The 18,730-nt window shown below is 37.4% G+C and overlaps 1 protein-coding gene across 2 annotated transcripts in view; it reads right to left on the bottom strand.

Annotated features, from left to right (window-relative positions):
* Positions 1-18,730, bottom strand: part of glra4a (glycine receptor, alpha 4a) — a 66,275-nt gene that overhangs the window by 27,087 nt on the left and 20,458 nt on the right. For both annotated transcript variants that reach the window (XM_028459847.1, XM_028459848.1), the window contains exon 2: positions 462-592. In XM_028459847.1, coding sequence (XP_028315648.1) covers positions 462-592 — 131 coding nt within the window. The remainder of the gene's footprint in view (positions 1-461; positions 593-18,730) is intronic.

The following is an 18,730-nucleotide window of genomic DNA, read 5'->3' as shown; positions in this document are numbered from 1 at the left end:
CAAAAGTAACATTTTAAAAATTCACTTTTTTTTTAAACGTGGTTTGTTGCTAAAAAGTTGCTGCTCATCTTAACATTCGCAACTTTACAATCAGTGCCTCATAAAGTAAACCATAGAATAAAGATGGAGTAGCTACTTTTGATGTGCTCAGCTTGCAGCAAAAACAGCCGTAACAGCAGCTTTTACACTCAGCTCACTGAAGTAATAAAAGGTATTATCATAAGGAAAGCTTTATGTAAGACTTTCCATCATGTAATTATATGAACTGTTACTCACAGGTGGTCCAAATGCTCCTCCACTATGCATTGGCATCAATCAAAACTAGTTCTAATTAGCTAAACTAGCACAGCAAAAAGCAACAACAGCTTCTTCTTTTTGACAGAAATTCATGAACTTTCCCAACACAGATTTACTAATGCTTGGCTTTTCCTAACAGTCGACTTGTCTTGCAGGCAGCGTACCTTTGAAGTTGGGCCTGATCCGGGCATCGTATCCTGACGTTCTCCCCATGAGTTTGTCCAGGAAGTCGGATGGTGACAGCTGTGGTCCTGCCCTGTTGGGGGGCTTTATCTCCTCCTTACAGGAGCTCAGTCTGGTGTCACCCAGGGACAGAAACAACAAATAATGCGAAAAAGAGGAAAATTAAGCAACAGTGGAGGAGGAGGGCGTGCATGTGAGGTAGAAAAAATGGAGGTGCAGAAAAAAAACAATAATGAAGTTGGAATGAAATAGAAAGCCAAGATCAATCAGCCAGTCAGCCATCAGCCAAAATACCATGAGGTGCCAGGGGAAATGAGGGTGAAAAATGAAGTCTGAATAACTTAAAACGTATTGTGGCACGAACTACAGAAAGGGAAAAAAAAGTAAAACAAAGGTAAACTTGCTTTTCTTTTATGCTTCCTGCTGCTCATGGCTGAGCAGGATAAAGCTAGACAGATTGATAGCTCAATTGTAATGCAATGAATGTCACAGCGGATAGAAGGAGAAGCTGATAGGAGCTGTGGTGAGGCTCAAGCAGCCACTGACAGGAATAACCTACACACCTGAGAGAGAATAAAGAAGGGACACCGTGGGAAATGTTCAGAAAAGGCCGAGGCGGAGGATAAAAACACTGCACTTCAGGAATAGAGTTCTTGGTTCATATACTCAATGTGATGTGTCCTTTTGAAACACCGCACAAAACTACTGGGTTTGGATACAACAGCACAGCGTTCAGGGTTTATCATGATCTAAGTCTCGGAAGTATATGAGTGGCAGGTTCAATCCTCTCTCCAAGGTCTAGCTTTGCTGATGCTCTGTGATCTCTGGAGTCAGGAGGGTGTGTCTGTGGAGGCAGAGGTTGATCCCTCCATTCTTTGGCCCCTGAGCTGCACCCAGTCACAATAATTCAAGCGTTAGAAACTGTAGAATAGAATATTGCATGCATTATTGCAGGGAGTTTTTGAGTTCAAAACACGCCATTTTTACCTGAGTTGGTAATAGCCTAGAACTGCATTAGGCATTAGAAAAACACATTTTGCTAACCTAAACATTATTTATTCAAAGAAAAACAGTAAATGATGATCAACATCAAGCCTCTATTTGTGGAAAAATTGTTTTCTCAAAAGTAATTTAACCAAGTTACAAAGAATGCGCTAGATATAAAAGTAAATCATTTATTCAAATATGGAAATGTGATAGTTTTCTTTTTCTCTAATGAGCTACACTTTACAACAAGGTGTTGCGGACCAGCGTAGTACCTAAGAAGCACGTGTCAAGGTCAAGGCCCGGGGACCAAATCAGGGCCCTTTAGACCATCCAATTCGGCCCACAGGAGAAAGTAAAAAATGACAGAAAAAACATGAATTATTGTCAAGACAGCCACATTATTCAATTATTGATATCTCAGCCCTTCTAAATACACACATTCAAAGAAACTCCACAATATTTGGAGGATGGCAATTTTCCCACACTTTTATCATACTGTATGACTGCAGTGCAGTCATTTTAAGTCCCCAATTTTTTCAAAGGATTCAATTTTCCTCAAATTATTAAACACAATCAACCCCATATTAAATACAAATCGGTCACAAAATAAATGTAATTTAAAAGAGAAAATTCTGGAGAGACTGAAATTCGTCACCTATTGCTTGAGTATTTTAGGTGCCTTACATACTTTACGTATCATTTATACATTGTCCAAATTTGGGGGCAGAAATGTACTTTTTTTTTTTTTTCTGCCTAAAATCCGTAGGCCACTTAAGAGCTAACTACTTTGTATTTGGCTCCTGAACTAAAATGAGTTTGACACCCCTGATTTAAAGCAAAAATGATTGTATTCCAGATCCCACAATTGTTATAATATATATTGATTTATTTCACCAGATTGCCACTTCTCTTTTTTAAGGTCATATTTCACAGTTTGTCATTATTAATGGCAATTATATCAAGCTTTTATACACATTCAATATGAGCAACTCATCCCAGGTTAAGGTGCAATGTTCTATTCAGCCTGAAAAGGTAGCAAATCCTGAAAATATCAAAACATCTTTACAAGCCTGTAATCCCAAGTTAGAGACTAATTTTATCCTGACATGAAGAAAATATCATGTTCAGAGAAAACTTACCCCATTCCCATAGAAAATAGTCAAACTCAGATTTTAAAACCTCGAATTAAAAGAAAATAATGCCACAAACTTGAATTGTGTGTATCTTCTCATAAACCATTCCAGTCCACTGCTTCTTACTCCTTCACTCTGTTATGCTATCCTTGTCATTTTACTTTAGTAGCTCTCTTATCCTTCTCACTCACGTCACTTCAGAGGGATGGATTGATTGTCAGTCTTTCATATGCGGCGAGCGCACTGAAAACAAATGTCTCTCTTGGGTTCTGAGGATTTCATTATTCTCCATGGAAACAATAAAATACCCCATTTGGCCTTAAAGGGGATTTTCTCCCACAGGGGGTCACAAACATTTAAAGACAAATGATAGTGACATTACTCTTGTATATGACTGTTATTGACAGGAGAAGAATGATTCGCCCCCATGTGTGCATGTGTTAGTCGTGACTTTTGATTGGTCTTTGGATGTGACTGATGAAAGCAGTCTGCTGGATGACATCTCTTTTAGGAACGTCATAATGGGGGTTAATTGCAGTCAAAGTGCTCAGTCAGTCTCACCAGTGCACTTTAAGTACACATGACTCAGTGCTCCGCAGTCACAACTTCTCACCAAACACAGACTTTTACGTTACACTCTTGTGAAATACTGCCTGAATCTGTGGAGCAGAGTGAGTCATTTTGGATAAATCGCACTGAAGAAATGTCAGTTGTTCCGCACCACTTACAGTAAGTCATGTGTCTTGAAATAAAGTGAACGGCGTAGTCGAATGGTCGGTTAACCCTCAAGTAGCAACAATCCTGTCTCTGGACCAGGTTTGTGAACATTGGTGATTTTCAGCATTAACGACAGAGGGTTTAACACTGAGTTTGGCTTCTTGTACAATGTAGAGCACTGGTGGGAGTCAGGTTGCTGTTGCTGAGGGGGCGGGGCCTTGACTGTTTGCTCTAAAGCAGAGATGCCCAATGCGTCCATTGCAATCGACCGGTCGATCGGGGAGGCATTTTGTGTCGATCGCACACGTGGGCTGCAAGTCTTCATAAATGAATGAGAACGGCAAAGTCACGCATAACAGAAATGAAACCTAACAATTCCGCTTCTGATCACAATTTGAGGGGGGACTAACACACCAACCTGTTCATTTACAACCTTGAATAAAAAGTAGAAGAAGTCCCTCCGCTAGTCCAAAGGTGGTCACTCACAGCGGCGCTCCAGGTGCGCTCGACTATGAAAGCTCTGATGAGTGCGGACATTCTGTGCAAGCTCAGCTCCATCTACGTTACGGCTGAGTATGTTTGGGCCTTAATACTTCCAAAGATCGTTGATTGTTGTACGATAAAGACTGTTGCTCACTTTACATCTTTGACATTCCATAGTGTGTATACACGTGCTCATATCACCATGACGACAAAAAAGCACAGGCAGGAGGCTACTCAACGAAGTACAAGACAGCCAAATATTCTTCTTGAAGAAATGCACATTAGAGAACACATGGATAGGTACATCACATAACCAAGAGCAATATTCAATAAAATACCAAACATTACCAAATTAATGTATTTCTGTACATTAAAGCATAATTAAAAAGGGATTTTTTTTTTTTTGTTCAACCTTAAATCGAGCAGGTAGAACAGATTAAGAACACATTCTTATTCATAACTGGAGCATCAGAAAGAGAAGAGACTTGTTACTTAACACTTGGCAGTTATTAGTGCCATTAGATACCGAGCCAAATGACTCAAGTGGCACATCAGAACACATCCAAACTGAATGATGATGTTCTTGCTCTAAACGTGTACGTAATTAAGCTGTTCGTTGGTGTTTTTTTTAATGAGACTGACCTTTTCCTTCCTTCTGCATCTTTTTTATTTTAAGTCTCCATGTCAGACAATGGTTGAGAACACTTAAAGCATTGTTTGCCTCTGTTTTGACTGCCTTTCTCTTGACACCCCTTATAATTAACAAGTGCTTTTCATTGTTTGAGAAGGAAAACAGATGGGTTTTAGAGTGTGGCTGATCAGCCTTTTATGTTTTTATTACCTTCCTGTCCTTTATACAGTCCACAATATTTTTCTAAGTATGCCTTCAATCCTTAGAAATGTCTGTGCTAAATATGTCCACACTTGAATATTCACTCTTTCTACACTGAATAGAGAATCAAGGCACTTTTCATGTCAAGCCACCGACACCCAATGGCAACAAGAGAAAAAACATTGTTATGACAAACGCGTCAGGCCTGTGCTGTCAGCAGATCGACCATGTAGTGCAGCCAATCTGAAAAGCTAGTTAGCATTTGATTACTGTTTTACTCGATATGACTTTGAACAAAATTTTCATTCAGCCATTTATTTTAACCAAATTAATGGCTTTTTCCCCAACCGCGGGCAAGTGCATGTATAACCGACAGAGTAACAACATGTTTTGTTATCATTTCATACAGACAAAGGTGGCAAGCTGCTTTTTCCGTCATGGTTGCCTAGTTTTTCAATTTTTTCTCAGAGAAAAAGCCTCCGTGGCAGCAGACAGGTGTTTGGGATTAGGAGCTAATGTGTTTACAGTGGTGGGTGTTTGAGAAATGCAATATCAAATGCTGGCTGTGGTCGATACCAGTTCATGACCGCTACATTGTGACAAGGAACAACTGTTATAACTCCAACCCTTACATTTCCTCCCATTCACTAATGTTCTACATGGAACTGGCTGATTGCCTACACTTAAAACTTGGACTATTCGGATCTTTTACCTGCACTCCCACAGATTGATCTGAGTTTGGACAAGAGTTACTGTTGTCCCCTTTTGGAACATGACATAACACATTTTGTTTGGAACAGATCTTATACCATTGTTGCATCAAAGTGGCATTTGTTGACTCTAGTTTTAATGTCAGTCTTCAGTAAGAAAGAAAGGCTCAGTGAACCTGAGAAAAACAACACAAAGGGGTATTGAAATAAAGTCCACATTTAAAAATAAATAAATAGACAAAGTTGAATGCCTAACCTTTCCCATCATAATCTCACACATTTATGTCATAACAGAGTCGGCGAGATGCAAACTCAACTACTTTTATAAGAGTGCGCGCTGATCCAGATTGGAAACCTCTGGGTTAACGTGTTTATAACCAGTTTCGTAGTACAGCTGCTCTGGGATTACGAACGTTTGTTTATAGTTAAATCGCGCAAAGAGAGAAATAGAACGGAGATGTTTATTCAGCTTCGTAGTATCAGGTCATCTGCAGATTATTTTGTTTTCTTACTGGTAAAAATATTCTGAAAAGTTTTGAGTGCCAGGTACATTATTGGACACAACATTCAGAGCAAAAAGTATTTACTCACAAGTGTGAGAATCTGAACTATTAATCATAATCACACTAATGTCACTCGTTCGTTTTTTTTGTTTACTTTAAGTAGTATTGCTCAAGGAACAGCTACTATTTGGGAGATTGTGTTTGTTGACAAGCATAAAATAATGAAAAGCAGAGCTGTCAGTATGTGAACAATACAAACAGTTCAAATGTATTACACCATAATAATGACTGTTGCATTAATGTATGTGTTCCTCCCATCTGCCAAATTCAATGCCTTTTATTTTTTTTGAATGACAAAAACGGTGACTTATTATGTAAAGCAGGTTTTTCATTGGTTTTGTTATTTGCTATAAAACACTATAACATCCATTTACTATAAAAAATAAGATCCCTAAATTAACGAGGCAGGATGATTGGTTTTCACTGAATACCAGATAGATCTTACTCTGTATCATCTCCATTAGCTTCAGATTTTTAAAGTGAAAGATAAAAATATAATCCAATGACTTGGAATTTGATTATTTTCATAAACACATTTATTTAATTGCTTTTTAACTGAGAAGCTGCTAATCAGAAGAGCGCATCATTTCACAGTATGACTGTTGCTGGTTTCCAACAACGAGGCACTGGAGGATATCAAGTCCATTAGACATCCATGCATGAGCCTACTAAATTATTATTTTTTTTTTTTGCTTTCATTAGCGTAATGGAAAACAGATAAAATTGCTCCCTCCTCCTGTTGATACACATTGCTCTAATTTCTAACTTGCCAAATTGTCCTTGACAACCTCTTCAATTTCAGGTGTCGTTCTCCCTTTCACGTTTAATGTTGCGCTATTTAACAGTCAACACAACTCTGCTTTATGCTAACGCCCTGTCGTTTTAATCTTTAATGACCTGTACAGCCACCATTGCATATGACACTGTCTCCTTTTTGATCAATGAGCTCATCGTTGAATGATATTTGAAGCACACGGCAATCTAACCTTACACATTCATCTTCAATGACATGACCACTGCCACTCAGAGCCCTGTGATCGCTCTCACTATGGAAAACACTGACACAGATGGAGCTTTCTATACAGTTGAGGGCATCTCACTTAATCTCACTTGGTCAACCACATCTGGAGGTCCAGAGCCAAGTGGAGATATAAATCACAAGACAAAGTAAGGAAAACTGAAACAATCCGAAAAGGCCAAAGAAGATTCGGAATGAATACAATATCTAAAGATGGAGTCATACATTACATGGTGACGGGAACAAAACACATTTTCACGGATTGTGTAAAAACACATCACACTAAGGTTTCATTTATTTGGTATTCTGAAAGTATGGATTTACAGTTATGGGATACCTACAGGGTAAAACATCCATATATAGAAGATGAAAAGACAGATTTGATATCTGCCATTATGTGGGTTACAATTTTAGAGGGAAAATAAACTTGAAACAACAGTATTCTTTAAAAAGATTACAAACAAATCTTTAAAAACAATACTGTTGTTTCAAGTTTAGTTTCCCTCTAAAGTTATAACCCACATAATGACAGATATCATATCTGTCTTTTAGTATGCTCGGACTATGCAATTTAAAAAGTTTGTGTATTTCTATTTGTGGGGTGGTTTTGTGGAATGATCTTGATGAAACAATTAAACTAAAAAGTATGAATATAATGCAGTTTGAAAAACGTACAGCAATGAAGAAGGAGAATGTAAATCTCACAGATGTTGATGGCGTCTGTGCATTTTGTTTGTTTTTCTTCTGTTTTTCCTAATCACTCGATTCGAGTATTTATTTGTATTGTAAATTGAGTTTATTTTCATTGGATTTTGCATTTGTTAATGGTGAAAAATGGGGGTAGGACTTGACAAGCCTAGGCTTCTTCCTATTCCCTTGTTGAACGAATGAAATGTGTATAATATTGAAATTGACTTTTTATTTTATTTTATGGAGATTTCTGTTGAGATTTGTTTATTCTTTTTAATTTTCATCTATTTTTGTGTTTTATTATTTGTTTGTTCGAAATAAATAAATGTGCTGCCATGAGGTTGATGATAAAAACACTACTTCATAGTGTGCTATTATTATGGCTGAAGGTAAAAAGCAGGGTTAATTTCATATTGTTGGAACCAGGGACAAATACAACTGTTTGTTTTTCTTTAATCAGCAGCAATTCCCTCCTGCCTTACCTCACAATCAACCTCAAATCCATCACATTATTATAGAACCAGGCAATTAAAACCATGGAGACCAAGTTACTGTGTCCATGTTAAATAAATGTTACATAAATCAAATAAAATTGAGATGAAACTAATAAAATGTAGACAGGCATATAAAAAGCTAAGCAACCCTCCTTATACAGCAATATTGTCAATTTCAGTGTTTGGTTTCAGTGTATTTAGCCCTTCTGGTCCTTTTTTATTTTTTTCTGAGTCTTTGTTCATTCTGTTTTTAATTTTAGTTTCATGTTCTAACTCTTGTCTTTGTGTTCCCAGGTCTTCCTGCTTGTGTCTCCTCCTCCCAGTGATGTCAGTGTGTTTGTGTTGTGAGTGATTAGCTGCCTCATGTTTTCCACCCAGGTGTGGCCCGATCCCAATCAAGCCCGTGTGTGTTTGGACACAGAATGATGGCTGGTTCATTGCTAGCTACCCTGTTCATGTGCTGCTCCCTGTTTTCCTCGTGCTTTTTTTTGGATTTTGTTAGTGTCTGTCATTGAACATGAACTGGTTTTACGCCTGCCTGCTGCCTGAGTCCTCCACCACCACATCTCCAAGGCGTGACAAATATACCACTGGATTTATGGTTAGTTCTCTTTTTTGTTCCCTTATATCTTTTTAACTCAGGTTAAGTCTCTTGAGAGTGAGGTTAAGGCTGTAATGTATAATATATTATTTGTATAATACAATGAATTATATATACGTAAATCAACTTGTTTGGTGCCTTTTAGCACAGGTTGATTTTCTTTATGAAAATCTTCTCCCAGCATCATTTGCATAATAGTTTCTGCATTAAGGTCACAGAGAGTTGCTTGAAATTAGATGCGTTAGACTGCAAATTTATTGGTAGTGTACATCACTGCAAAAATACTGGCAGGATAGTGTGTGTTGGCCTGAAGCTTAGTTGAGATTCATTAGTTTATACCATGATATGAATATTGGACACCTTGTGCTACTGTTTATTTAGCTGTAATGCAAAGCACAAATTTTACACAAGTGCACATAAATCAAGTAAGCAAAGCTCTCTGTCAGGTAAGGGTGTGCCAAAATATTGATACGATGATATATCGTGAGGTTTTGTCTAGCGGTACTTTATGGATTCACTTTATTTTTTTAGATTTTTGTCTCTCTATTTCTCAAAATGAAATGAAGAGAATCGGCATGAAATGCGTCACTGTGAGGCAAGGAACATTTTTTTTTAATGGGGAAATGTTTCTGGGGAGCGCTCATTAGGTGCACCGCCCTCCCCCACTCTCATCTTGGCTGCATTACACACTGCCTAAAACACCGTCCAAACTGCCAAAAAACTACGCAAATCATCAATGACAACTTAAATACTGAGCCGACCAGTGCCTGCTTAACTTTGCCGTGCCTGTGAAACTCCGTCCGTTTCTCGTCAAGAGCAGCGGCGCTCCGTGACATCATGATCATCTTCATCCGCTCAGAGTGTTTGAACATTTCATCAGAGCTACAGAAGATCCGTGTTGTTGTGGACGAGACCATCAATGCCAGGGTAATGCACTGACGGAAATGTTTATTTTTCATATGGAGTGAAATTTTCCAGTTCTCATAAAACAAGTTCCTTCTGCTTGTTAAGCAGCACTGTTGTGTGTCCATGTTTACAGAGAAGTTGATAGTATCGTAGTGTGGATGAGCCGTGAAATAAGGGTTGCTGAAGTCTTGTCAGAAGTCGCTTTTAATTGCTGATTATAGAGCAGGACAGTCGTACACCGTGTTGTTACACACACCATCCACACTGTCAGACATGAACTAACTTCTCCTCCCGCCAACACTTATCTAAATCTCGTTCTACTCCCGCCCGCCACGAACTAACGCGAGAGTGAGGATACAACAAAAGGAAACGTCACAATCACATACATCAACCAAGGGCGGCAAACACACACGGGAAACACCCAACGTGGCAACCCAGACATGCAACACAGAACAACACCAAGGCTGGATTCACCGGCATCACAGTACTATCACTGAAATGACTATTTTCTGCATTCATTTTGTTTTTAATGATTTAAAGTTAATTTGCACCAACGTCATGAACAATATTTTGGTGAAGCATAATTTTCTCTTAAAGACTTAAACATAAAACAAGGACATTGAACTAGTTGTGGTCAGTGTGTGTTAAGAAGAGCCACTGCGCAGTATACACTTTGTTTTACTTGGCTGTCATTCATGTGAAATTGATTGACAATGTTTTGTAATGCAATCAAGAAATTCTGAATTTCTTCAGTGACACACATCGTGATGTATTGTGGATACATTTTCCTGCAATATATTGATTATTGCAGAATCGCTGTATTGTGATATCGTTATCGTGGGCAAAAATATTGTGATATATCGTATTGCGAGGTACCTGGCGATACACAGCCCTGGCTGCGAGGCTTGATTTTCTAAGGATACCAACTGGAAATATTGTTTTTAACTGTAATCAATGACTTTTGTTAACAATGTGACTACTGAAAAAAATTCTCGCATCAAAACAGAATTAAATTCCTTCCAGCTCGATATAAAGCATTTACGTTTATCTTTATTTTTCATTACACACGTTAAGTTGCATTAAACCCCTTATTATCGTTGGAGTCAATTTGACCCCATTTAATGTTGAACGTTAAAAAATAAGAGTTGACTTTTTTTTTGTTTCATATTTCATGACGTTTCCTAAACTGATGTGCACAATTAAGCATAACATTATCAAGACTTTTTTTTCAATGTGCTGAACACATATTGCGCGCATTGGTGTTCCTCTGGGGTCAACTTGACCCCAAGCTGTGTTAACTGTGTCCGTCTGTCAGCTCTTTCACAGTGAAAGTGACGTAGAGGAGGATGTCTCTGAGACGGAGGACTTTATAATGAATAACCCCAAATATGTTACAGAAAGGAAATAACAACAGGTAAATAATTATGAGAGGAAAGGGGAGTCATCAACATCAATCAATATGATTCATTCTGTGAGATATGAATGTGTACCCCAAATTAGAAAACGATTTGGGTTAAAGATCATATCACCCCAACCAATAGGGTTCATACTCGTGTCATTAAATTTGATGGGATTTGGATGAAAACTATTAAAGATAAATGATTTCTAATTTCAAAGTTTGGCCTCATGGTGATGCTAGAGAACATGTCAAAGTTTCATGTTATTTACATATTCAACAAAGTGCCTGACACAAAAACTTGGTCAACAATTTTCATAAACATTTTCTAGAGGCAAATATCCCTGGGGTCACATTGACCCCAGGGTAAAAATTGTTAGGAGGGTTAATCAAAATCCTTTGAAGGCTGAAAATGTGATAGGAACTACCTATAAAAGCCCAAATATTCATGATAGGTGTAAAGCAAGCATCACCAACAGAAATGTATTTGAGCCTTTTACAACAATGACAAAGTCTCTCTGCGTGCTTTGCTTTGGGACTCTGAGGTTCTATACCAAAAGCCTACAGGGGATTAAAGCGCTTCACTGTTGTAAATGTAAATTTACCCCTTCAAAAAAAAAAGAGAGAAAAATCATCTTCCACCCACTAAGTCTGAAAAACGGCTAAACACGGGGTGAGTGTAAACATTTCAGTGTGTGTAGGAGTGACAACCAGCTTGTTTAGACCAATCCGGTCATAAAAAAATACCTTCTATGCAGCATTTTTCTGATTTTTTTATGGTTGCTGGAAGCTGAATCTAAAATATAAACCAAGAAAAAATAAAATCTCACGATACAATATGAACTTTTTTTATATGTAATGACGCATGAAAATGTAATGATGCTATTGTACTTTGTCCAAAGATTTATTTAAATATGTTTTTAAATGTATAAAATTACATCTCAATCTGTTTATCATTTCTTGTTAATTAGGGGATGCTATAACACTTAAAGTCCTCGATGTATCACCTATTGCAGACAATGGATAATATTAACACAGCAAAATGTAACATAAATAACAAAATAATATTACAATATTAACACAGCTTCTTTCTAAACACTCAACTACACAAACCAATATTCATTCCCTCAAAAGCTTGGCTGACCCTCTGTGCACAAGTGCCCCTCCAGTCACAACCAAATTCATTCACACATTTTCATTCATGCAATGATTCATGAGAGAAACCTGATATATGCAACAACACTTGCTTCAGTTTAGCCTCTAACACCACTGCTTTGTGTGACCCCAAAAGAACTCGCCACAAAACAACTGATGGATCACATGGATTCACATTCATATCATTCCTGTAATGCAGAGTATTAGCCCATGAAGTGCAGAAAACGTCTTAATCAATATAAGGACTAAACCTTTAATTCCGAGACATGAAGGGTGCTAACTAAATAGCCTGAGATGTTAACTTCATAACTAACCTCGATCATGTGTCAGGGCCTTGTTATCATGATTGACAAAAACAGACAATAAGGTTGAACACAATGCAAACTAGGGCTGGGCAAAAAAATCGGTATATTCGAATTTGTAGATAAAAATTTTTATTTTGCAAATTCGAGTTTAAAAATAATGATGATAATTAAAAAAATATATTTTTCTTTTTTCCCACCACATTTTTTTTTTGGACTTTTTCACATTCTGATGTGATCCAGCCGTCTCTTTGTTTACATTTGTTTCGCACTATGCTGAGATGCTAAGGGAAGAGTTAATTCTTTTTTTAATTGTAATGTTATATCTTGTAAAATATGTAGTTATCTCATTTTTTAAATCAGAAAAATTTGAGCTACTGTGAAGTTGCTGTTGCGCTTTTGTTTAAATCTGGGTTAAAGCTTGAAATTGTTGAATGACAGAGCCTCACTTACTTTTTATTTTGGCTTTGTTCTATGCATTTTAACTCTTGAGGACAATCGCAGCAATAAAGTTGCACTTTTGACTATATATCTGATGTCTGCAGTCATTTTAAGTGCATTAAAAAATAAAATAAAATTGAAAATCGAATCAAAAATCTAATTTTTCTTTAAAAAAATCAGAGATTTTTTTTTTTTTTAGGCAAAATCGCCCAGCCCTAATGCAAACAAACATAATATATGTTTGCCTTCAAATTATTAGCCATTCTTAAATATTTTCAGCATAATGAAAGGATTAATACAGACAATAATTCCAGGCTAATGATGCAGCTGATCACCTGTTCCTGGCTAATCGAGGCTTCCTGGTGCTTCCTGGTGCTTCCTGGTGCGCTTGTTCCCTCTCTCCACCATCATCAAACTGCTTGTGGAATAAAAACTATTTTCTCAGCAACTCGTTGCAATCATTGCTGATATTTACAACACGAGACTCATTGAGGGCCCCCAAAAGATGACCCCTATACAATTGACCATCAGTGTTTTACTAAGCTTGGGGAAAAAAACCCCACAAACATTTACTGTACATAGAGAGCACATGTCAAAATAAAGGCCCGGGAGCCAAATCCGACCCTTTAGAACAGACTTAGACAACTGACGGCCCTCTGTCTAATTTTGTGCGGCCCCCAGAACAAAAATTGTAATTCATGAAGTTGGAAGTTATATGACAACACAACATAAAACTCCAGAAACACAGAAAATGCACAAAATGTCCATTAAAGTATACAAAATCATAACAAAGACACACCAAACAACCACTTAAGCACATAATTACTACAAAAACATTTTTGTTGTGGCCCTGCTCTGCTTTACAGCATCCAATTCAACCCGCAGCAGAAAGCAAAGTTAGAGAAACCATGAATTTTTGTGCAAATGAAACTGATTCAGTTGAAAATATCTCAGCTGGAAGTCTCCAAAATAATACACAAATGTAATAAACACCACAATATTAGCAAGGCTCACGTTTTCACCATGCTTATATCACATGGCAGTCATTATTTCATTGGAAATTGTTAAAAGAACTTCTTCAGGTCAGGAGCAAGCAGGGGTTTAGTTACTTTAAGATAAATTGCTCCGTATTTGGCCCCTGAACTCAAATGAAATTGGCACCCCTGACATAGAGCATCAGTACTGGCCTCCTGCTGCTTTTTTGTGAAATCCACTAAGGTCAAGTTTTCAAATCTGGACAATAAACCAAAGGAACTGACCTTCCAAACTCTCCTCGCTCTCATGACAAATCTAGCAAAGACTATCCCAACACTCACGCATCCCTGATGACTTTTCCAGCTACTCTGTATTCAGCCCACCTTTCTCACATCTTCAGATTTGATATCAGTGCGGATTGCCTCCTGTCAGTCTAAGAAGTGAAACGGAGCGGATCTTTGCTATAAAGGAGAGATACTGATTGACAAAGACGGCTTTAATGTGTTGGCTTTAGGCTTTTAAATGGACTGCAGTTTGATCTGGAGACAGTTACGATTTCAGGGAATCATATGTACATATTTACCATGTATGAACACCAATTACCTCATCAAGAGGTTGGTGGTTGGTTTTAAAATCACGATCAAAGCAAGACATTTGGCTCTTTGATCTTTCTCCATGAGCCACCATTTAAATTAATGAAATGAGCCAATTAAAGTCACGGATCATCTTTTTTTCAACAATATTATAATGTTGCATACATGGTACATGAGGGCAGTAGAAAAAAAAATGTAATGTGGTGTTTTACATATAAATCTGTCCTAAGGTGTTTTTCTCTGTATGGCTTGACATTCCTTTCATCGTTCTTTGGCCGTATTCTCGCTGAAATATAGTAATAGATCATGTAATTAGAGGCTGTATTAAGCTGCTTTATGGTGATGCTTAATGCCCTCTATTTGTTACCTGCATGTGTCACCTCACGAGTCTCTATCAGTTACACCAGGGCTGTCGAACTCATTTTAAATACAGACCAGTTTGATCTCAAGTAGGCCACTGATTTTAGGCAGGAAAAAAAAGCAATTTCAACATTAATGTGCCCTAGTTTGCACTTGGAGGTATAAATTACATATTGAGTATATAAGAGACCGACAATATCAAAGCATTAAAGCTGATATCCAGAGTTTCTGAGAAATCTGTTTAGTTAGGTAATTTTTTGCATTCATATACATTATTGTATATAAGTCCCGCCTTCGTCCTGTAGACCCCTATACAAATGGAAATGATCGCCGAGTGCACCCAGCCAATAGGCTTTGATTTCCTGTTTTTGAGTCTGTCAATCAAAGTGAATGTGAACTGTGCACGGAAACAAGGCCACGCGTCACAACAGCAAACAGGTAAATATGATGTTGGCTCTTGGCTCTGACCCATAGATCTATATCAATGCGACCTTGTTATGTTCCGTGATGTGTGTGCAGAAAAGTAGAGGCGTGGCTTCTGGTAGATTGGGAGAGGCAGTGGGAGGAAGTGAAGCTGTTTAGGGCGGGACATCTAGACGTTTCTCAGGAACTCTGGATATCAGTTTTAAATTATTAGATTCACTTACATTTCCTGAATATTATGAAAAATTGATATTTAATTTAGCAGAATAATTTAAGGTTATTTAAAGGATTTTTTTTTTTTTTTATTAGTTTTTTTTTTTTTTTTTTGTAACCATTTGAGATTAAAAAATGACTGCCATAATGTGATATAAGAGTGAGAAATTTGTACATTTGTCTCCATGTGTGTTTGGAGGGACTGAGATATCTACAGCTGAATTGTTTTGTAATTTACACAAGCAATCCTCAACTGGTGGTGAAAGAGAGGTTCAGGGCCTCTACAGGGTGCACGGAATAAATCCGATGACACTATGGTAGTGTGACTCCGGTTAGAGTCACGGAGGCAGTTTAGGATTTATAAAGACTTTACTTGGAAGAACGTGGTTCTGTAAACGCAATGCAGTAGTATATTAGTAATTTAACACACACATGAATAAAGCTGCATAAGTAATAACACACACAAAGCATCTCTGCAGCTGGTCAACATGCAACACATCCTGCTCAAGCATGCAGCAGGAAAAACTTTGCTAAAGTACGTTCCTCTTAAAGGGCTAGTAACAACATAACTGAAAGTGAGACTAAACACTTAATATAACAGGTCTTTCCTACAGGTGGTTCGGGATCCAAAAGTGGGTCGCGGACAGCTGGTCATAAATAAATAAATAATTAATGTCTCTCATGTTGGACTTGTCTTTTATTTTGACAGGCATGCTATAAAATGCATGTTGCACAGGAAAATATATAGATTTGTTTAAAAAAAGATTATATATGTTTTCAACAGCTATTTTTTAAAAAGCTACATTTGGTTGGTTGAATTCTCCAATAAAGTGGGTGACAATTTAATGACCGTGGCAAAATGTGGGTCCCAGGGTGAGACCAGTTGAGAACCCCTGATTTACACAATGATGCATGTTTTTTCTGTCATTTTTACTTTCTCCTGTTGGCCAAATTAGATGCTAAGCAGGGGTCACCACCTTTTTGAAACCAAGAGCTACTTCTTGGGTACTGATTAATGCGAAGGGCTACCACCTTGAGACCTCAAAATTAGGGAGATTTTCAAAAGATTTCAGTGTTCTTTTATTTGAAAAACACATATAAAGTAAAGAACAAATTCCACAGTACCCGTGCAAATGGTAAATGGTGGTAGTAGTAGAATAAATAAAATAAATAACATAAAATTAAACAAAAAAGGCATACATTGCATAAATTATCCATCAATCTATGCAATGTATGCTTGAAATAAAAAAAATCAACAAAAGGAAAATTAAACATAGCCTATACAACAACGGCTATAACCATAACAGAAACACTTCCCTACACATGGTTGGATTTGATTTTCTCCCGATTTCCTCACTGACATTGTCCGGGCGGACCATCCTTCACTGAGCGTCGTTTCCGGCCGGACAATAATAACGATTACACCTCTTCTTATGCGGTGTAATCGTTATTATTATTACAACAATATTATTATTACAATAATATAATTACACCGCATAAGAAGAGGAAGAAGAGTCTTCTTCCTCTTCTTATGCGGTGTAATCGTTATTATTGTCCGGCTGGAAACGACGCTCAGTGAAGGATGGTCCGCCCGGACAATGTCGGGCAGAAATCAGGAGAAAATCGGGAGAATGGTGGCCCCGGGAGATTTTCGGGAGGTACACTGAAATTCGGGAGTTTCCCGGGAAAATCGGGAGGGTTGGCAAGTATGTATTAAACACAAAAAACACTTTACATTTTAAGTGTTTATATATATGTATTGTCATTTCTAAGTTACATGTAAGGTAAGTGGTAAGTGCTGCTATTTGAGCTATTTTTAGAACAGGCCAGCGGGCGACTCATCTGGTCCTTACGGGCGACCTGGTGCCCGCGGGCACCGCGTTGGTGACCCCTGCTCTAAAGGGTCCCCGAGCCTTGAGTTGGACACCTGAGTTACACGTCTGATACCAGATGCCTGTTTCCTGCCATCCCCAGCTCATTTCAACTCATTTTTTTGTTATCTGGTTGCTAACTGCTCTAAGTGTTTATACAGTGCTGCTTCGCTGGTTAGTTCTCTTCCTTATGCAACCTTGGTTTCTCGATTTTGTTTTTTTTTTTTGTTAAATTTATAACCACAAAATAAAAAAATTAAGTTTAACTAAGCAGGATTACAAAAATGCCACAAGTCACTGTGTTAAGTGTGAAATTTACTCTTGCAGCTCTCGGCGAATTGGAGTCAACATGTAATATAAAATGTTGTTTTGACCCAAGAAGGATAAGGCAAAGAGAGAAATACACCTTACATCTGCCAACACAAGCTAAAAAAAAACAAAAAACAGGCTGTACTAAACATGACCCAAATTTTGGACATGGTGCTCAAAAGGAAGGATGCTAAAAGTATCGCCGCTGGCTTGTTTTGCTTGATTAGGCATCTGGTTGAAACCAAAAGTGTTTCAACCAGAAAAGCATACAGTACGTTTTTTAGAAAGCCGTATATTGAAGAAGGAAGTTTAAAAACCATTGAATTATCCATCTTGCATTTATCTCATCTTTATCCAATTTGGTAAATCTACTTTAATCTGATAATTGTACAAACATGGCTCTACCAAATAAACAGAGATAAGATATATAAATTGGGGTTTGAAGCAGTAGGAGTAAACTGTCAAACTACAGTATTATTGCCCTTTCTCTCACTTTTTCTAAAAAATGGTTAATTTTTGTTATTTCTGATTTGGCAAACATAATTCACAGAACATGCAAAATATAAAGATTCAACAATACTGATATCATGTATTCAATAGGAAATGGCAGTTAAGTTGTCTCTAAATAAAAGTTATTCATTGCATCTATTCCCAATGACCAGGTTGCTTTGCAGGATGAAACGGCTAGACCGGTGGTTCCCAAACTTTTTTTATTTGTGTACCCCCTTTGCATTTTGGTCAAATCATGTGTACCCTCTCTTCATAAGTACCCTCTCCATAATTTCATATGCTTTTTCATTTGTGGAACTCTCCTATACCCCTAACTGTGTCTCTAACATTGGTTCCCTAAGGCTTAATCTACAATGAAGGCAATTTGAAGTGGAATTTATTAAACAAAATAAAATATGTGATTAATTCAATAGTAGGCAAATATCTAATAGTCTCTTATTGTCAGAAGTGTGATAAAAATGGCCTTTACAGCATAAAATAACCCTGTTTCAGGAAAACATAGTATTTTATTAAACAATAGTTTAATTGTTAGTTTGTGGTGAATTTGTTAAAAAAAATAGGAAATAGG

Source organism: Gouania willdenowi, chromosome 10 (genome assembly GCF_900634775.1).
Source record: "Gouania willdenowi chromosome 10, fGouWil2.1, whole genome shotgun sequence".
NCBI classification, from domain to species: Eukaryota; Metazoa; Chordata; class Actinopteri; order Blenniiformes; family Gobiesocidae; genus Gouania; species Gouania willdenowi.
The sequence above is the reverse complement of the archived record's forward strand: the minus strand, read 5'-3'. Positions and strand labels throughout refer to the sequence as shown.